General features: G+C 47.1%; 1 protein-coding gene and 1 long non-coding RNA gene across 6 annotated transcripts in view; one reads left to right on the plus strand and one right to left on the minus strand.

The window, feature by feature from the left end:
• Window positions 1-21,970, minus strand: part of LOC103712534 (presequence protease 1, chloroplastic/mitochondrial-like) — a 115,942-nt gene that overhangs the window by 36,576 nt on the left and 57,396 nt on the right. For 4 of the 5 annotated variants that reach the window (XM_039134183.1, XM_039134180.1, XM_039134182.1 and 1 more), the window contains exons 3-5: window positions 9,641-9,815; window positions 9,418-9,550; window positions 9,131-9,201 (exon numbers count right to left, since the gene is read on the minus strand). In XM_039134183.1, coding sequence (XP_038990111.1) covers window positions 9,131-9,201; window positions 9,418-9,550; window positions 9,641-9,815 — 379 coding nt within the window. Of the gene's footprint in view, window positions 1-774; window positions 1,096-9,130; window positions 9,202-9,417; window positions 9,551-9,640; window positions 9,816-21,970 lie in introns of those variants that run through there. The other variant, XM_039134184.1, reaches the window with a different exon arrangement.
• Window positions 214-7,535, plus strand: LOC120113267. The gene is made up of 2 exons (XR_005515120.1): window positions 214-489; window positions 7,284-7,535. It is a non-coding gene; the product is annotated as an uncharacterized LOC120113267 (long non-coding RNA).

Genomic DNA, 21,970 nt, shown 5'->3' on the forward strand with positions numbered 1-21,970 from the left:
GCCTATGGAATATCAATTGATGATGAACCTCTATGTAATTTCAGCTTTTCTTTGGATTATTGCAAACCTGCACTAAAAGTAGAGGTAAGTTTAGCTCCTCGTGTGAGAACAGGCTCAAAAAAAAAAAAAGGCTCAAGCCGGCCCTAGCCGACCTCAGCCCAAGGCCCAAAATATATATATATATATATAGAACAGAGGATCGCGATCGCGATCCACTGCTCAGGCGTTACGAGGGCGGAGACGCCGCGGCAACTCCGCGGCAGTTGTCGCGGATCCCGCACAACTGCCGCAAGCATCGCGGAGGTGAACGGGCCACGACCAATTCGAAGACCGCCTATATAAAAAAATATAAAAAAACCCGAAAGCTCACCAGTTCGGGACCCCCCCTCCCCTCACGGTTTCTCTTTCCCCTTCTTCCCTCAGGGTTAGGGCTTCCTGAACCCACGTCGATGTCGCCGAAGATGGTACTCGCAGCTTCCCCAGAGCTAGGTAAGCCCCTGATCATGTTATTTTTTCTGCTTTCCACTCCCCTGTTTCCGAAATGAAACAGCGAAGGGACTCCACGGCTCTCGGCCGCAGCTGCTGCCGGCTCTCGGGCGGGGCAGCAGTCAGGCCGGAGTCTCGTCCCCTCCTTTCTCTTTGGTGGGGCAGAGGGCCTCGGTGAAGGGAAGAAGGGAGACGGAAAGAAAAGAAGAAGAAAGAAGAAAGAAGGAAAAAAGGAAAGAAAGAAAGAAAGAAAGAAAGAAAGAAGAAGAGAGGGAAGAAGGGACTCACCCGTGTGAGGCCGCGAGTGTCGCCGGCGTCGAGGAGAGCGGCCACGGCCGTCGCGGGAGCCGCCGGCCTCGGCTCGGCCCGCGGGTGCAGGCCGCAGGACCGGCCACGGGCGCAGGCCGCAGGCGTGGCCGAGGGTGCCGCGGGCTCGGCCGCGGACGCCGCCGGCCGTGGCCCGGCCCCTCCCGAGCTCGCCCTCCTCCCTTCGCGGGAGAAGAAAGGGGGAAGGAAAAGTGGAGTCGGGAGAAGTTCCTGGAGAGAAGAAAAGAAAAAGAAAAGGAAGAAGAAGAAAGGGGTGGATGCAACCATTACCTCTCAGGGCCTGACATGCAGTCCGGCTTCTTTTGGAGCCGCAGAGGTTCTGGAGCCGGACCATGGTAGCCCGCTATGGACGGGTGGCCCTGAGGCACTGGCACGAGGGCAGAGATGTTTATTTCTGTGGCGAGAGATTGCGAGGTATCTGCTTACTGCGTTGATGCACCCTAGATGGCTGATAGGCGATGGACGCAGTATTGATGTGGCTGGAGACCCGTGGGTAGATGCCCTCCCCTTGCGGCATTGGCCGATTTTGGTTAGTGTTGAGGCGGCAGAGGGCCTGCGGGTTTGTGATCTCCCTAGCCCCGAGGGGCTGCATGGGACGAGTCTAGGCTGGTCCAGCTTTTCGGGGGGCATCTGGCTGAGAGGGTCCGTTCCCTCTCGTTACCTAGGTGTGCAGGTCCAGACGTGCGAGCTTGGAGCACCTCTACTAGGACCAGCGTTAGGGTGGGCGACCTCTCCCGCATTCTCCGGCGGCAGAGCCTGGGCCAGACTGCTCCTAGATTTGGTGCTTGGGACTCCATCTGACGGTAGCACTATTTCTCTGGAAGGTGGTCTGAGACCGTCTTCCGACGAGAGCAGTACTTAATGGACGAGGACTAAGGATTCCCCCGGTATGTGAGGACTGTGGTGTGGACGAGACGGTGGACCATGCCTTATTTCAGTGCACATGGGCTAGGACGACTTGGCGACTGGTAGGGATCCCGTGTGAGGCCGGAGGGACCAGTTCTTACAGGCAATGCGCCGATATTCGGAGTCCCCACTGCTTCGCTAGGAGGCGGCTCGAGCGATTTGTACGTCCTACCAGATCTGGCTGGCTAGGAACGCTCGAACCTTTGGCGAGCGCAGTACGTCGCCGAGATTTGTGGTGGAGAGTGCCCGTGTGCAGGCGGCGGAGCTCAGTCACATCATACCTGATGAAGGAACCTTGACAGCTCGGGACATCTAGGGTTCCTATTTTGCTTCAATAGTATCCCATACGGTGTTTTTCACCTGAGAGCCCCCATCCCCAAGTTTCCTCAAGGTCAATTCGATGTGTCTGTCTTGGATGGAGGTACGAGGGGCGACGCGAGTTTTGTTATTCGAGACCTATCTGCCAAGGTCGTGGCTGCAGAGGCAGTCAACTCTTCAATATATCGGTTTCGGGTGCGGAGCTGAGGGCCGCGTGGGCGGGCCTTCGTCACGCCCGGTATGTTTTAAGGGCCAGTTCCATTGTCCTAAAGAGGGACTCGGCCACGGTCATCAGTTGGATCCGGGGGAGCCCTAGAGGTAATGGTTGTGTCCACCTGTAATAACCCCAAAATTTTTTTTATATAACAAGGGATAGAATAGTCCTTTAAAATTGATATTAGGGGTAAAATTGGAAGGAATCAAAAGATAATGGCATAGTTGTAGATACGTTGAAGTGGTAAGGGTAAAATTGGAAATGAATCAAAAGTTAATGGCATAACAGTAGATATGTTGAAGTGTTAGGGGCAAAATGGAAATTTAATAATATTAAAGAAAGGGTGAATAGTATCTTGATGTGATTTAAATGGAGGGTTTGAGCTCGCTCACGGGAGTGAAACAGAGAGGAGAGGGGGAGGGTTCTCAGACGACACACAGAGAAAGAAAAAGAGAAGAAGAAGAAGAAGAAGAAGAAAAAGAAGAAGAGGAAGGGAATTCGAGGAGAAAGGGGATCCCGATTGCACTTCCAGCTGAAGGGAAAAGTGTAGATCTCCTTCTCCTCTACGCAAGGACCTCGATTTCCAAAAAGAAAAAGGTAAATATCCATCCCTATCTAGTCTTTTGATGATATTAGGCTATACAAAGGGTGGATGTAGTCTAGAGGGGTCAGATAAGGGTTGTAGAGGTGGTTAAAAGAGGAACAATCGGATTTCGACAAATTTTTCCGGCATTACGGAAAAACTGTGTCGAAGTCCCAACTTCGGCGAATTATTTTGGGGGTCAAACGGCTCCGATAGTGATGCATATTACTATTCTGGAATCCTCTATGAGTGTAGAATGTTAGGTAAAAATTTCATCAAATTTGGAGTCCTGAAAGTGGATCAAAACCGGGATGAAGTAACCCATTGTCAGTCCGGATTACTGTTCATCCGGGTGGAAAATAAGGGATTTCATGCTATAATAGAGTATTAAGCCTAGATCAAGCTAAAAGGGACCTTGTACTCATGCAAGGGAGTCCCTAATACACATAAATGGTGAGTTAATTAATTAAAAAGAAAAAGAGAAAGAAAAGAAAAGATTTAGGGAATGGGGGAGTTGAATCAATTAAAGTTTCCTATATTATAATTGGCACGTAGATTATGGCCCTTGATACAAGACTAAATGTATTGTAAATGCATGTCACAGTTGGGCAAGAAGCTAGGGAACAAGAGGAAGAAGTTCCCCACTGCCTGCTGTAGATTTTTGGAGGCGTATCAGGGCTGTGCCGGATTGACAGGTGAGTGGGAGTCATGTACTTTGCACCATGAGCATCCTTAATTCATTTTCATGAATGTTGCCAAGTGTGACTTGATTCCACCTAAGCTTATTGATTAATTGTTGTAGTAGATTCCTCTATAATCTTGATTCTCTATGCTTGATTATTCTGTACATGCATTTGAGGGAACATTGAGAGGAATTACGAGGGGTTGATGAGTAATCAAATTGATTCCGAATTGTGAAATGATTTCTTTTGTAAATTGATTTTATTTCCTCTATTTCAAAGATTTGTGAGTGGTAGTCTTGATTATGCTCCTTTTTAGTAGAGTATTGGGAGGGTGCATTATGGCATTTATGCATGGCTTGGCAGTATCTGCAGGACACCTATAGTCGATGGGGTTGAACATCGGCCTTTATGCACATAGTAGCCTTCTGGGTGGGCGGAGCCCAGTCCCTTCCTAGGGGGGGACACGGCCCTAGGCGTAGGATCGGCCGGTCCTACGACTTATATTCTGCTTGCCGCCGGGCATAGTAAGACCCCGCGAGGTGCAGTATGGCTTTCCGCGGATGTAGAATTCCCGCGAGGTGCCGTTTAGTATATAGATGTGAGATGGATTTCTGTTCTGGATACTGGCCAGCATTTATATGATCAGTGTGGTGTCTTATCCTGCATATGCATGTGACAGTGGGGAGTTGTTGCTGGTTCGCCTGGGGCGTAAAACCCACCTCCCGACAGCTGTCTAGCAATTACATTATCGATATGGTGTCTTATCCTGCATATGCATGTGACAGTAGGGGGTTGTTGCTGGTTCGCCTGGGGCGTAAAACCCACCTCCCGACAGCTGTCTAGTGGTGATTTACATATTGGTGTGGTGTCATATTCTATGTATGCATATGGCAGTATGGAGTTGTTGCTGGTTCGCCTGGGGCGTAAAACCCACCTCCCGATAGCTGTCTTGTTGATGATTCAGCCTATTGACACCTGATTTATATGATTCAGTACTATGACCTGTTGAGCATATTCATGAGTAGCATATATGTTGACTTGATTATTCCATATATGCTTCAGATGAGTTGATATTGATTGTGGTGATATTGATGACTTACTCCATATTCTCTATATTGAGATCATGTTCATCTTGTTATTGATCTTGAGATTTCACCTCGATCCATGATTATATCTGGTCTCATGTGCATAGTACTCTCTACTCCACTCACTGAGTATTTATATACTCACTCCCCAGTTTGGTGTTTTTGATTGCAGGGCAGGTATTGTATAGAGAAGAGCAGGGTTAGAGATTGCCTGCTAGCTGTGCCGCTCCATAGTATAGTATAGTATAATGTAGATAGAGGTTTATACTTTTTGGTGTATTACAAACCTTCTATTGTATATAGTGCATAGTTACAGTCATAGATCCTGTTGTGGATATGGGTTTGACCATGGATGAATTGGGAAGCAGGTATATATATATGTGTGCAGATCAGTTATATGCCTGAGATAATGTATTGATATATATTGTCCAGGTTCATTATGTGATAGATTATGTGATTGCTGCTCTGACAGGTAGTGTTGTTGTATGTATTGAAATAATCCTGACAGGTCACTATAGGAAAGGTGATCATTTTGTGCATGCATCATGCCAAATTTTTCAAGATTTATTGATGATTGATAGGTAGTAGGATTCTACGCGGTGGCTGGTGGCCTTATGCCTACCCGCACCCTAAGACCGTCGCGGCGGCTCGCCGGGAACGGGGCGGGGGTCGTGACACCACCCCTTGCTCTGAGATATCTGAGCAATGGTGAGGGATGGAGGGGGCTTTCAGGCCAAGCATGTTTTTCATGAATCTAATGGGGCTGCGAACTAGCTAGTGGTTGCTTATGTAGCTAGTCACTCCGGTAGTACCCTATGGGCTGGAGATGGAGAGTTGCCCTTGGCACTCCGATGTATTTTATTTTTTTGATTTTATTGGGTGCATCCGTACTCGTCAAGTATGATCCACCCATCTTAGCAAAAAAAAAAGAAAAAAGAAGAAGAAGAAGAAAAAGAGAAGAAAGGAAGAAAAGAGAAGAAGAAAAGAAAAGAAAGAATAAAAGAAAAAGAAAAGAAAAAAATATTGTGGGCTTGAAATGGGTTTGATTCCGGAGTAGGCTTCAAATGACTTGGACTTTAAAGGCCTGAGGCCAGGCTGGGTTTGGTCCAAGTCAAATGTCCCAAAACCCAAAATTAACTTGGGCCTGAGGGGTCCAAACTCTAATGGAAGGGTTCAATTGAATATAGACTATATGGGCCGAGCCAAGATCCTTTCTAAAATTAATTGAAACTAAGTAGGGCTTTTTAGATTAGAACAAAATATAGGCAGTGCCATTTCTAATATGTAATTGGGCCACAGGCCTAATTGTAAACCCATTGTTTATGTTACTAGGCCGAAAAAAAAATTTACCCTATAAATGGGCCTGAACTAGAAATTGGGTCAGACCTGAACCAGAAATGTTATGAGACCTGAACCAGAAATTTGGGTCAGGCCTGAACCAGAAATTTGATTAGACCTGAACCAGAAATTGGGTCAAACCTGAACCAAAAGTTGAATCAGGCCTGAACCAGAAATTGAGTCAGACATGAACTAGAAATTTGATGAGACTTGAACTAGAAATTGGGTCAGACCTAAACCAGAAGTTGGAATAGACCTGAACCAGGGGTTGAATCAGGTTTGAATCAGGAATTGAATCAGATCTGAACCAGAAGTTGAATCAGACCTGATCCAGGAATTGGATCAAGCCTGAACCAGAAATTGGATTCAACATGAACCAAAAACTGAATTGGGCCATGGGCTTGAACCAAAAATTGAATCAGGCTATGGGCCTGAAAATGAAAATGAGTCCTATGGATAGGCTGTAAATGATTTCAATTAAGAAAAGAGTGTAAATAATAGAAATTGAATGTGCAAGTAACAAATAATTTGATGATATTGCTAGGTATTGGAGAATTGTCGTCTGAACCTAGGACTTTGTGAGCAAATTAAAGTAAGCGACCCAGACACAACCTTATCGTTTTCAAATACATGAAATTAATTAAATATGAAATTGTATATTACTGCTATGTTTCTTAAAATTAAGATCAAGCATGTGTAACAAGTGTTGCATAATTTTGGATAAATAACATTCTTCATGATTACTATATATTGTGTACACATGATTTATGATGATGTAGAAAGATGCATGAAAAATGATATTTGCAGCATGATCATGAATTTTATACAATATGATGCCATTATTCATTTTCATTTTAATTATGAAGTATGATTTATGAAAAGTATGAATGATTTATGAACTCTCATATTGCTATGTACGGCCCTTGGTGTAGACCCTGCCAACGGAGAATAATAGTTGGCAAAGATTACGGCCCTGGCCAGCGAGTATAATAGTTTGGTGTAGATCCTGCCAACGGAGAATAATAGTTGGCAAAGATTACGGCCCTGTCACGAATATAATAGTGACCATAGCTGCACTCCCCATCTGAGAGTACGGATTTCAAAGCATGAATAATGGCAAGAATTTTATATAATACATATTCATAATTATGAACTTGCATTATTGGGCATCCATTGTTTATGACTGATTTGAATATATGTTATATGAAATGCTTACTTTGTTATAATTGTTAATTTCTTAAATTAATGCATGGGCATGAAATACATTATGCTTAATCTAATAACATTGTGCATGGTTACTTACTGAGCCGTATAGTTCATGCCACTTTATCTATTTTTTTCAGATAATTAAGATTGCTAAAAGCAAGGAGCTCGACGTACTTCAGGGTTTGGGAAAATTGAATATCAAATGTTAAAATTTTAGAAGCTCTGTACCGTTCCATTCCGATGAAACTTGTTATGACATTTGTAAATAAAAAACTGTTCATTTTTTTTATGAAATTTTAAGTGGCTTCGTATTATTGTACGCATAAGGTTGCAATAGTACGACCGTGTTATGATCCAGATTCGGGACGTGACACCTTGTATTTGAAACACAAGCCTGTGGTTGTTTCTTTTTATTTGACATGAAGACTATCTTAATAGATAAATTTCAAAGGTCTGAATTCTTGGCTAACAAAGGGACCAATGCTACACATATATATCTAGCTGAAGGTTAAGGAACAACTCATGAACAAACAGTTACAACTGAACCAGGACAGCAATTGGATGTATTATTAACAGCCTTAAAAACAATCATGATTCCCAGACCTTATTTTACTTGTTATTAAACCAATATGGATAGTAAATTCTGCACAACCACTACATTTGTCATCCTTCAGTTAAAGGGTACAACATTTTTGGAGTTTACAGCTAATATTTGTGTTTGCTTGCACTAACTCTATCTACTGGCAGAAAGATGTCGAGTCATGTGCACTTTAATCTGTCATCAACAATGGCTAATGCAATTTGAAGTAGACCGATTTATCATCTGAATAGACAACCAGATTATCATTTTTCGATTCATCTAAGCTAAGGTCAAAAATGAGTCAGGGAATATCAGGCTGCATCTACTTACTATGTTGTTGTTAATAATGCACAATGAAGAAGATAAATAGGTTTGCTTCTATTGTTTGGTATATTGGACATAATATGTATAAATCTGCATTTACCACTTGGAGTCTGTTGCTTGGTCATTACCTCTTCCATCGTGCATTTCCTGATAATGACAGCTTTAAGATTTTCTGATCTAAAACACTGAGATAGATCTGTTCACATATAGGGCTACCCCAGATGGGAGAAATGCTTCTTATTGAGTTCAGCTCATGATTCAATGGATTGACAAAAATATCCGCAACTTCCAGTCCATCGTTCAAGCATTGCTTATATATCAGATCAACTTTCAAACGTAAGTGAAAGCAAAAAATTAGAGAAACCAATATTCACAAGGATTTTCTCTACCTATATCTATTTGGGGAATAGGGGTTCATAATTACACTACCAATACCTCATCCTAGTCATAAAAATCAAAATTGCGCATAAATGATCAACCTGGAGAACTCTGTTAACCGCTTTTCCGAAGAAAAAAAAAAACATTTGTATGCATTAATCTATTACTTGATTCTTTTGCAAAGCATTATAAGACCCTGCTAGAAGTCTTTATCTCACCAATATCAAATTCAAGTTACTTTCTTAAGAAAGGAACTTGCTAGCCCTTGGTCAGAAGGTTCAGTAAAAGTAGGAGCTGTATTGTAAAACAACTAAAGTGGTAAACAGTTGAGCCTACCCACCAGACGAACATTAGCTGACAATGGGTTTAGAAATCAATCATAAAGCATGAAGGTTTCCAATCCTCTGAAGTATTGGATCATGAGCACTTTGTTTCTGTGTATAGCTGAAGCATACGAACGTAACATTACTGGACACCATTCACAAGTGTAGTACATTTAAAAATTGAAACACAACTCTCCCATTTAATGAAGAATGTCTAATAGGTTAACCATAAAAGAAGTGAATTGAAAAAGGATGGTTTCAAAGAACATCAGTATACTACAATGCTTATGGATGTGGCATAAGACAACTACCAAAAATCAATAACAACGATCATATAAGTTCATAAGATCATGTAGAGAACATAAAGCAAGGAACTTGCCTGTCGAGAAACCCGACCCAGTATTCTATCGGGCTGAGAGTATATTCCTTTCATCTCATTAAAGACGACTCCTGGAATTACATACCACGTACAAAGGGTGAATAATTAGTTAACTTGCCTAAACCATCCAAGGTACGGAAACTAAACAAAATCCATTGTAGAAGATTACGGAGATGGCTTGGTAGGAAAGCTTTTTGCATTACATTTCGTAGAAGATTGGAAAATTGCCTAAAAATGAAAGAGACCTTATTCATTACGGACGGAAATAATGTGGTCTGATAGGCTACCTTTGAAGGATATATCTTCAGCAGGGTTGTTAAGCTCATAATGCCAACCCTCCTGTTGAAATGTTTGGAAATCCTCGATACATTTAGGAAAGAAGACAGCATCTAAATATACATCAACCAAATTGTAGAAATCCTGAAGAATTGGGAATCGTATTTTTTAGGAAGACTAATATGGGCACATTGCAGAATAGTGAAGCAATGCCTAAAAATTTTACATATTTACCTTTACATTTGTTGAAGCAACTGGATAACAAGTCCTATCCGGAGAGGTGAATGCATTTAGAAAAGTATGCAAGCTACCTTTCAGTAATTCAACAAAGGGATCTTTCAAAGGGTACTTCCTGGATCCACAGAACACACTGTGTTCAAGTATGTGAGGTATGCCGGTTGAATCCTCTCTGCAGTTGGCAAACTTCTAGTTGTCAAAACACCAAATCTTTTGATGACATAATTGAGGATTGATAATCCATTAATCCACATTCAGATTTATACAAAAAAGATAACATTGATGTAGATTTCTAAAGGATTCAAGTTACTAAATAAAGTTTACAAACTAATAGAAGAGTATGTGCATGATTGATAGCTACGATTACAGATTCATGATGGCGCACATGCTAAAACTCGCCACGAATTGGTGTGGAAAGGTATACTGGCCTACAAAAAAGACTTCCAATCTACATGCTAGGATCTGCAATTTTATTCATGTTCAAACATAATTAATATTAACTATTTTAAATCAATGCATAAACATCTTTAAACTATTTAATTTAATAATTTCTATGATTGATGAAAAATAGAATGCACAAAGCCTATCGGGATGCTGGAAGTCACTTTTACATTGATCCGCCATCGGTATTTCTTCAGTATAACGCAACCCCAGGCTTCTCTAAGCAGGACATTCTTCTTTGCAACTGATATTACTTTTCTCATTGCCAGCCTATACTGGGTTTACATAGTGAACAGTTATGCAGGCAAAAAGTTTTTGGATTTTAAGGGAGGTCAAAGACCACCCGAAACTCTGAGAAACTCTGAGAAAGCGCCAACGGCTAGTATCCCGCCGTTGACAGGTTACCGACGTTCACAACGGCTAGTATCCCGCCGGAGCACCTCCCGGCGGTGTGCTAGGCGACGGGGTCTCCCCGGTGTTGCGGGAGGCCAGCCACCTCAGGTCTTCGGGCGGTGGGGCGAGCGACACGACTGCTCGACTGCTCGGCTCTGAGGAGAAACCGGAGAACCCCTCGGCGGTGTGCTAGGCGACGGGGGTTCTCTGGTGTCGCGGGAGGCCGGCCACCCAAGGTCTTCGGGCGGCGGGGCGAACGACACGAACACCTCGGCGATCCCTGGGCTGCTACTACTCACTCTCCTCTTCCTTGCAGGGCTCCCGATGGATCCGAAGGGGAAGCAACCGGCGGGGACGACATCGGAAGGACCGGCGAGAGGAAAAGGTAAGGGCCCTAACGCTTGGACGAGGCCGGGGCCGTGGGTGACTCAGTGGCCCACGGCTGCGGAGGTGGAGCGGCTGAGCCGCTGTTTCCCGGAGGTCTTAACTCCTCCGGAGGAATCGATTGCGGCGGCTCGGCTCGAGTGGGAAGGGCGGGCGGCGGTGGCCCGTAGTTTCGGCCGCCGCGTCCCAGCCGAGTGGGTGGCGAAAGATGTCGCCGCCCGCTCAAATTTGAAGGAGGTGGTGGCCGTCCCGCTTGCGGACGGCTACCTGGCCCTGAGGTTCCGGTCGACGGAGGACCGGGACCGGGGCGTTGAGCGACGGCCCGTGGGTGGTGGCCGGGCAACTGCTCGCCATGACCCCATGGGTTCCAGACTTCGAACCAGGGGAGGAGGCTGTGCAGACGGCCACCGTGTGGCTCCGCTTGCCCCGTCTGCCGCCGGAATACTGGTCTACGTCGACCATATTCCATATTGCCGCTCGGGCGGGCCGGCCGGTCGCCGTGGACAGCGTCACGGAGCAACGCCAGGCGATGGGATTCGCCCGGGTGAAGGTGGTGGTCGACACTACCAAGCCTCTGCTACCTGGAGTGCTGATCCAGGGGAAGACGAAAGTGCGATGGCAGCCTTTCGTCTTCGAAAGTGTCTCGGCCCTGTGCTCCCGGTGCGGGCGAATGGGTCACCAGGCAGGGATTTGCCGCTTTCCGGCGACCCCTTGCGCTACTGGGGCTTCGGGTTCGTCCCCGACGGAGGCGAACCAGGGGGGTGGGCCTGCTCAACCGTCTTCGGGCGGTGGGGAGGAGGCGCAGGGACCTATCTATGGTCCCTGGATGATGGCGTCACGGCAGAGACCCCATCGGGAGACCCTGCCGCCGCGGCCGGGGAAGACGAGCGAGCCGCACTCGGGGCCCGGTTCGTCTTCGACTCGGCCGCCGCCCCCGGTGGCTCGCCCAACTACGCCAGTGTCCCCGGCGGACACCGACGGTTGGCAAAAGCCAGCGAAGGTGGCACGCCGCCGGTCTCCGCTCGCCGTTGAGGGGGATGGGCTCCCGGCGCTCTCCTTCGGCCCCCTCCAAGCTGACTCGGACGATCTCCTGTCCGAGTCGGGGGACCCGGGGCCGAGTCTGTCTCTCGGCGAAGGCCCGAGTCGGGCCGATCCGGCGTCCAGCCGGGCGGTTGCGGCCCGAGTCCAAACCCAGAAGCGGCCGAGGCCGCTGGCGGGCCTTGGCCCAGCTGGGGAACCTCGGCAGGGGGCCCAACTGGCCCTCACCGTTGTGGGCCGGGGCCAACAGCACGGGCCAGCCCAGCGCACCCGGGCCCATAGGGCCGGGCGCCGGGGCCGGGGCCGTGGGCCGGTGGGGGCGGCCCAGGATGGGGGCCGTGAGCTCGGCGCGGTTGACGCCGTTGGCGCGCCGCGCGCCATCGGCGCGTCCAGACCCGGGGACGCACCGCCCGGTCCTGTGGTCGCGGGGGCCCAGGTTCTGCTGGGCCCGCGCGACGTTACGCGCGGCCAGCAGGCCGCGCGGTCTGCTGTGGAGCCGCGGGTGGTGGGCCTTCCGGCCCAGCCCGCGGTTGCATCCTTGGGCCAAGCTGTTGCTGGCACAAAGGCCCAGCCAGCTTCGGGCCCGGGGAGTTGTGCCGTACTCGCGGTGCAGGGCCTGGGCGAGGAGTCTGCTGGGCCATTTCGGTATAGCCCCCCCTCTCGAGGAGAGCACGGTGGCCATGCCCCCTGAGTGAGGTACAGCCATGGGATGTGCAGGGTGGTATTGGCCCCGATGGAGTCTTCCGGTTTGGCCCTCTGCCCCTGGTTGCGGGTGAGCAGGGGGAAGCCTCCTCTAGTGGGAGTAGGGCCAGGGATCACCTCAGGCCTTTTCCGGAGGGGTGTCAGGCCGCGCCACCGAGACCAGGAGAGGGTACGGACCACATGACTACTGTGCAGCGTATCAGGGCGGCAGTCATGCAGTCCACTTCTGATGAGCAGGGGATGGGCCCAGGCATCGTACCTGAGGCTGGCCCCGCGTACCAGGGGGAGGATGGGTCTGAGGCCGACTATGTGGACTGTGATCCATGAGGATCCTAGCTTGGAATTGTAGGGGGGCAGCCAAGCCGTCCTTCATGTCTTCTTTCAAACGGTTAGTGCAAATTCATTGCCCAGAGATCTGCGTCCTTAGTGAGACCCGGCTATCTGGTGAGGGGCTTGCACGTCTGAGACGGCGTCTGGGGAGGGACTGGGAGACATACGCAGTCGAGTCCCAGGTGTTGTCGGGAGGTATCTTGCTCCTGTGGAGGCGTGGGGTGGCGACTTTTGATGTCTTCCATAACTGCTCTCAACAGGTAGTTATGGTTGTATCGGCACCTGATGCTCCTCCGTGGGTTTTGTGTGGGGTGTATGCGAGCACGAATCACAGGGTCAGGAGAGTCCTCTGGCAGGAGATTGCTAGTCTCACTGTCCAGGGTGTCCCGACAGTTGTTGTTGGTGACTTCAATTGCATCCTGAGTTCGGGTGACAAGAGGGGAGGGGCAGCCTTCACGGATAGAGTGGACAGGAGGGAGTTCCGCGATTTTGTGTCACGCACGGGCCTGGTGGACTTAGGTTACTCAGGACCTCAGTTTACTTGGTGCAATAATCAGCTTGGCAGTGCTAGGGTTTGGGAGCGTCTGGACAGGGCCTTTGCGTCCCCAGACTGGTTTCTTCTCTTTCCTACCTGCAGGGTTACTCACTTACCTCGGATCGCCTCGGACCACTGCCCCCTGCTGATTTCTACATCACTGGGACCCAGGCATCATAGCCCCTTCCGCTTTGAGAAGGTTTGGCTATCGTACCCCCAGTCCTGGGATATTGTACGTGATGCATGGCGCCTCCCGGTGCGTGGAGACGCTATGCACCGGGTGTCGCGCAAACTAGAGTTGGCCAAGAGGCGTCTCCGGCGATGGAACCGCGAGGTTGTGGGCGATATCTTCCGGAGAGTGGAGGGGGTTGAGACCGCGATCTCTGAGTTGCAGTCGAAAGAAGATTTGGAAGGCACGCTTTCGACGAGCGATATGGGTGACCTTCGGGGGCTTCTAGCGACTCACCACTCCCTTCTACGACAGCACGAGATCTTCTGGCGTCAGAAATCTCGAGTCCAGTGGGTGCGTGAGGGTGACCGCAATACTAGTTTCTTCCACCGGACTACGATTATTCGGAGGCAGCGGAGCACGATTCACTCGCTGCGAGATATGTCGGGACATCGGGTGGAAGGTGAGCCCTCCATTCGTCAGATCTTGTTGGATTTCTTCCGCACCAGATGGACGGAGGAGGAGGAGTCCGACGACAGTAACCCCGTCCCTCCGCGGGTGGATGTGAGGATCGAGGATGATGAGAACGCAGCCCTGGTCCGACCGGTGTCGGCACAGGAGGTACAGGAGGCAGTCTGGGCTTTGGCTCCAGACAAGGCTCCGGGACCAGATGGGTTTCCCCCGTTCTTCTTTCGACGATATTGGGGTATTATTCAGACAGCGGTGGTTGAGGCCATTCAGTGCTTCTTCTCCCAGGCGGTGATGCCAGGGGATTGGAAGGCTACCTTCATCACGTTCATTCCGAAGCGTCAGGAGGCGGCCGAGCCCTGCCACTTCAGACCCATTAGCTTGTGCACTACCTTGTATAAGGTAGTGGCCAGAATTATGGTTCGGAGGATGAAGCCCCTTCTGCCTGGCATCATCAGTCAGGAGCAGGGGGCGTTTATAGCTGGCAGAAACATTTCCCATAATGTTCTGCTGGCTCAGGAGATGATGTGGGACCTTCAGCGAGCATCGAAGCGACATAGCCTGATGGCTATTAAACTGGATATGGAGAGAGCTTATGACAGGATCAGATGGAGATTTCTTCAGCAGACACTGGAGGCGTACGGATTCCATAGGCAGTGGATCGACTGGGTGCTGGGGTGTGTCAGGGGCCAAAGTTTTCGATTTTGGTCAATGGCACACCTTCCCCTTTCTTTGAGTCTACTATGGGGCTGCGTCAGGGATGCCCTTTATCTCCTTACTTGTTTATTCTTTGTGCTGATATTTTGTCTCGTGATTTGCAGAGGGTGTGTGCCCGTAGGGAGCTGGAGGCCTATGTTCCCGCCCCGGGGGCTAGTCCTCTTTCCCACTTACTCTTCGCTGACGATTGTCTTCTTTTGGCCAGGGCGCGGGTTTCTGATGCACGGGTCCTTCGTAGGGTGGTAGCAGATTACTGTATGGCGTCGGGCCAGAGAGTCAACTTCCAAAAGTCAGCCGTCCGCTTCAGTCCGAGTACGGAGAGCAGGGTCAGACAGGAGATTCGTGAGATTTTGCAGATTCCTGAGCAGGAGGAGACATTGACCTACCTGGGAGTTCCCATCACAGGCCGCAGATTACGAGTGGCAGAGTGTTCCAGCTTGGTGCAGCGGGTGGAGAGCAGGTTGGAGGGATGGAGAGCAGTTTCCCTATCTATGATGGGGAGACTGACTTTGATCAGATCAGTGTTGGGGTCCATGCCAGTTTATCTCATGGCCAACACTGTGGTTCCGAAGACGACCTTACTGAGGATTGAGCGACTGTTGCGGTGCTTCCTGTGGGGGTCATATGGCGGAGGCCGCGGGGTGCATCTGGTAGCCTGGGAGCACGTATGCCGGCCTACCAGCGAGGGCGGTCTCGGAGTGCAGTCCCTGCTGGGGCGTCGCGAGGCCTTCATTGCTCGGCATGCAGCTCGGTTCCTGCTAGAGCCACACGGGCTGTGGAGTCAGGTGATGGCTGCCAGATATGGGCGTGACGGCTCAGAGGTGGCATGGAGTGGGCGGCGAGTCTCCTTCATGTGGCGTGAGATTGGGAGGTATGTGCCGACGGTGTCGGCAAATACCAGGTGGATAGTAGGCGATGGGCGGAGTATTGATGTGACTGCGGACCCATGGGTGGACACTGTCCCACTGAGGTGCTGGCCGACCATGATTGATGCTGCGGCGGCGGAGGGACTGCGGGTTTTTGATCTTCTGGCCCCAGGAGAGTCAGCATGGGATGATGCCAGGTTACGTCAGCTGTTCGGGGGACATCTAGCTGAGAGGATCCGGTCTCTTCCGGTGCCAGGCTATGGGGGGCCTGATGTTAGGGTTTGGGGCACTTCCTGCCGATCCAGGGTCCGACTGGGAGATCTCGCCGGTGTTATCCAGCAGGAGCATGAGCCAGGGCCGGACTACACTTGGATCTGGAGGTCAGGGCTTCACCCGAGGGCTGCACTCTTCCTATGGAAGGTGGCGTGGGACCGTCTCCCGACGAGAGCAGCGCTGAGTAGGCGAGGATGTGAGATCCCTGCGGAGTGCGGGACATGCAGTATGGAGGAGTCGGTTGACCACGTGCTTTTCCAGTGTACGTGGGCGAGGTCGGCATGGCAGTGGGCAGGGTTCCCGCAGGAGGTTTGGCATGGGAGGCCTCAGTTTTTACAGACGATGCAGCAGTGGTTGGTCCGCCCTCGGACATGTCAGGAGGCTATTCGAGCGACTTGCACAGCACATCAGATCTGGCTGGCAAGGAACGCTCGTACCCTCGGTGAGCGCAGGGTGTCACCGAGGTTCGTGGTGGAGCTAGCGCGCGTACAGGCATTGGAGATCAGATCCTCTTCAGATGGACCTCTGATAGCTCGGGACACCTGGGGTTCTCTTTCTGTTTCGGCAGCTTCTCAGATGGTGTTCTTACCTGGAAACCCCCACCCCCGAGTTTCCTCAAGGTCAATTTCGATGGATCGGTTTTGGATGGAGGCGCGCGAGGTGGTGCGGGCTTTGTGATACGGGACCCGCACTCCAGAGTCGTGGCAGCAGGGGGCTGTCAGCTGTTCGGCACGTCGGTCCCCGGGGCAGAGTTACGAGCTGCCTGGGCCGGTCTTCGATATGCGAGGCAGGCTTTGCAGGCTGGCTCGATTGTTTTGGAGGGCGACTCAGCCACAGTCATCAGCTGGATTCAGAAGGGGCTGAGGGGTGAGGGCTCAGACCACCCCTTGGTTCGGGACATAGGGATGATGTGTGGGGTTGGGATGGCCATTCAGGCCAAGCATGTATTTCGAGAAGCCAATGGGGCAGCCGACTGGGTGGCTGCCTTTGCGGCTCATCATTCAGGATACACCCTGTGGGTGGGGGAGGGGGAGCTGCCTCTGGCTCTCCGTGAGTTAGTATTTTTTGACTTTATTGGGTGTATTCGTACACGTTTTGTATGAAAACCCGCTTTTAGCAAAAAAAAAAAAAACAGTTATGCAGGCAGCCAAAGAGGCCCTAAAGTTCACTGCATATTAGAGCAACGAATTTCATAGACCAAGAAATGTGGATTGCCTCCAAAATCAAATAGTTTTAGCACTCAATAGCACCATTTTGATAAGCATGAAGACAAATGATCTGAAATAAAGTGCCAAAGGAGACATGATCGAAATGGAAACCAGATGCATGCCTCATTTCCAAAGTGCAAGGAGGATTATGATGACTTTAAAAAGGTGAGTATGAAGTACCAAAGACATAAATATATGAGATATGCCCATATAAAACAGGATAAATCATTCAAAAATCAATGTATTTATATCCCAGTTACTTGAGGAAGTCAAAACTTCAAGGATTGCTAAATCAATGAAATCAGTGCAGAATCAACACACAGGGTGAATGAACCAAATTCCAAGGTATAGACTAAGTCAGGCGTTGAATGTCCAAGGGAGAAGATAATGAAGAGATCATTTCACAAAGGAAGCATGGAAGAAAGGTGAAGAATACCCATCTAGAGAGCTTCCTGAGTTTAACAGTTAGACCAAATTAAATCCCATTAGGGATCATTCTGCAGTGGCATGGAAGAGGGCAATAGAACAAGATTCATGATGTTGGAGATGAAACGAAAGAGATAATTGAAGCAGGTTAGGTCTCCTGAACTCTTTTACTGAGAAAGGAAGAAGATAGTGAAGAGGTGACTTCCAAAGAGGAAACATTAGGTGATGGGTGAAAATTACCCATCTAGAAAAGATCACAAAGCCAATAGTTAGCCCCAATTACCTCCATGAAGAATTATGAGGACCCGTGCAGGTGTGTGTTTAGTTCTATATCGATTATTCACTGGGTAGATCTTGGATACTTATACAGGATCAAGAAACCCAAATAATACCTTCCGGCTAGCTATTTTGGGTGAGGTCTTGAGTTGTTACCAATGGTATCATAGCGGATTCAGCCCATAACCTATATGAACTAGGGGACACTGTAGTACAGATCCATTCGGGCTGACCACGGGCTGATCGTAGTGTTTGTAATTAGATTTGAATGGATTTGAACGCTTAGCCTGACGAGGACGTCAGAGTTTGAACGGAAGGAGTATATGAGGACCCGTGCAAGCGTGTGTTTAGTCCCACATTGGTTATTCGCTGGATAGATCTTGGGTTCTTATACAGGATTAAGCAACCCAAATAATACCTTTCGGCTAGCCATTTTGGGTGAGGTCTTGGATTGTTACAAGAATGACAATGCACGGAACAAGAACAAGAATCAAGTAACACTATGCAAGGATGACCTATAAGCTAGCTCAAAATTCATTGATAGCTTGTAAACATGAAAAATAAGAGGAAACAAAAAATAAACCAATAATGTTGGAGTGGCATGTAAGAAATTGACAAATAGAGAGTCAAATCAAATGCATCATATGTTATATAATTGGATGCACATGAATCAAGAGTTAGAATGACTTCATACACCATAAGGTAGACAAACCAAACTAGAAGATATCTAGACAGGATCAAAAGCAAAGGCGAGATTCTAGGGGCATAAATATGTGGCCAAGAACCAACAAAGGTTCTCTATAAAATAATTAGCAACAGTCAATAAACACAGGAAAAAGATTATGGAAAAAAATTTCAAGATTGGCAAAAGCAATAAAATTTGATGATTATTGCTGAGAAGAGCCATTTGTACCAATAGAGACCAAACAGAAACAAAAGCAACTATATATGATATCAAGGAATGCAGAATCGTCTGGTTCGGGGAGTACCGAGCCATGCCGACACTAGACCGAGATAGTTCTGGCATTCAAAACAGTAAACCGGCAGGTGAAGGAGAGAAAAAAAGAGAAAAAGACAGAGATGGGGGGAGGAAAGGAGATGGAGAGGGAGTGCTGGTAGAGGCCTCCAGAGGGCGCTGGAGGGGCAAGGGTCCAAAGGGCAGAGCCCCTGCTCTAGCCCTTTGCGCCCCTCCAACGCCCTCCGAAAGCCTCTAACCGCCATCCCTCCCTCCCTCTCCCTCTCCCTCTCCCTTCCTCCTCCTCCTCTCTCTCTCTCTCTTTTCCTCTCTCCCGTTCTCCCTCCCTCTTCCTCTTTGTTATGTCGATACAGGCCCAGCACAGAACGGCACGGGGGCATACCGAACCATACTGCCAACCGATCAGTACAGGCTACGCAACGAACCTTGCATGATATAACTATTAACAAATCTTCCTTCATACATGCTTTTCACATCTCAGAGTATTGTTTGGAGTACTTCACCATGTCAGCAGATGTGTCTAGCATAGATTGGATAAGGAATCACTAGATATCAATACCACTAGCAATTACCAAAAACTCATACTTTGAATTTCTGCCTTTTCTCTATAATCAAAATCATAAGTTTTTACTTTCATCCAAAAATGATTTCAGACTGGAGTCAGTTTTGTAGGTTCGGCCCAAAGTTGCCCAAAGGCCAAATCTATTTTATATAGGGGCAATTATGATAGCATTTTGTTTTCTATTCCAAAAGCATTTTCCTAAGAAAAAAAAAATCAAACTTTGCAAATTTGATGAACATTTGAAAGCATTGGAAAACTAGGTTGCTAAGAAAATTAGAGAAGCCAACTTTGAATATAGGCCCGGCTATCCTAGAGATTAAACTTAGTGGTCACTAGATTAATACATGTTAAACTGCCATTTACAATAATTGAAATAACACTCTAATATGTAAAAAAAAAAGATTATTAGTTCCACAATTAAACTGCTATTTTCTAAACATTATGCATCCCATAGATGCATTCCAACAAGAAACCATCAAATGATATACTTAAACGCCTCGAACAATAAACATACTTTATAATGATGCCAGACCAAAACTCCAATAGGCAGAAGTAATTCGGGATTGGAAAAACACCTATTTATACATTTTTACTAGATTTTTTACTTTCCTCAATTGCTCTACTTTTTTAAATCATTTTTGGCTGACATTGCCCAAACCACAATTAAAACTACAGAAATTGAAACCAAACTTTCAAACTTCGCTACCAGCATGCCATGAAAAAGTGTTCAACGAAAAAGTGAACTCAGAAGACCAAGTGATAGATGCATAGGAAGATAGTTTACCCATTAAACTGCATATAAGCCATAAAAAGAAACAAAGTAGGTACACAGAGTAATCACAAATGCTGCAAGATCTGTTTAATGCAATGGAATGAAGACTGAGCATTGAGCAAAGCAAAGAGCCAATAAACCAATACCATCTGCATCTGTATGTATCCCAAAAATTCACTGCATGCTATGTGAAAAGATTGTAAGTCGATTTCCCCACCAGTAAGCAGTCAGCTAGACTGTAGGTGTAAACAAGTTATCTTACAATCTCTTCCATACATACTTAAAGCCCAAAGTCAGTTCTGAAGCAGGTCAGCCTTGATCACCGACCCATACTATTTCTAATGCAACACAAGCTACTTACCAAATTTTCCCTTCTAGATGAATGATTCCCAAGTAACAAACTTATGACTATGCCTATAAATGCTCACCAAAAGAGAAACAAATACTGCAACTCTGAAATTACTTAGGTTGATTGGAGTGGATTAATCAATTCATATTGGTATTATCCCAAACTAAATACTTATTCACAATCCAGTTTAATAAAGATTAAAGATGAAAAAGGGAAGGAAAAGATATGATTGGCAAAATAGGAGAATAAAAACGAAAATAAGCAACCAAAAAGAAGATCCATATATGTGTCATTTATTACAATTCCTTGGTTTTAAAGCGGCATTTTTTTTAACTAAAATACCTTGGTTTTATAGCAAGAATTCAAGATAATTCAAGGGCTAATACGCAAATCACGCATCTGAAACACAAGTGCATATTGGTGTTCAACCTGTGTATGTATTCTCCATTATTAAGTTTAGAATGTAATCTTCTTTTTTTTTTTTCCAAACTAATTTTCATTTAAGAGTATGTCTTTGAAAGAAAATAAAATGTAAACTCTAGATATTTTCACCTAAATCACATATTTGATTATGCATGCATTGAAACTCTTTATGTCAAGGATTGCCGAACCGGTACCGGGTACTGTACCGATCAGCACTCGGTCCGGTTCGGTACCAGTTCAGACCGAACCGAATCAGTATCGAACCGGTTGGCCCGGTTTGACAATTCTTGGCCCCTATTTTTAAATTTTTTAGGTGTTCTCTCTCTTTTCAAACTTTTTCTATATATTTAAGTATAATTTGATTTTTTTTTGAATGTTTCTATAATCTTGATTTAAGCTAAATGATGCATTTTATTTCTTTAAAATGATACATATCATAAAATAAATAACATAAAATATCTTCAAATCAAGATACAATCAGTTACATACTTTTAAAGTACTCTCGGATATTTAAAATCGTATCGAGTGACGATGTCTCTCATAGATATCCAGATCATCCGTATAGTAAGGAGGCAAATCAACCCGTCTCTCTAACCTAGCGGCGTTATAATCTTGTATGCTCAACACATAAGGAACGTGTGCCGGATTATAAGCACTCTTGATTAAAAAAGCCATAACGCGCGCTGTGGCAAAATTAACCAGACTCGGGGCAAACTGACCGGTCGCACTGAGTCCTGGCCGAATCGGATAGAACCGTTCAGTTTCGTCTGATTCCCTCTTGTACCGATCGATTTCGGCCAAAATTACTGTGGTTCTCACCCCATAGGGGCCGAAACCGGTTTCTATGCCCGAACCGAGCTGGTCAGAGATCGGGTCGGCTCAATTCGGCTCGAACCAGGCGGTACGGCCTCGTTCGGTAATCCTTATTATAATTGCACAGATTGCTAACTTTGATAAAATTAATATAGTCTATGTATAACAAAGTTGATATTTAACTAAACAATCCAATGAATTAACAA

The sequence above is a fragment of the Phoenix dactylifera genome, chromosome 15, assembly GCF_009389715.1.
Source record: "Phoenix dactylifera cultivar Barhee BC4 chromosome 15, palm_55x_up_171113_PBpolish2nd_filt_p, whole genome shotgun sequence".
In the NCBI taxonomy this organism is placed as follows: Eukaryota; Viridiplantae; Streptophyta; class Magnoliopsida; order Arecales; family Arecaceae; genus Phoenix; species Phoenix dactylifera.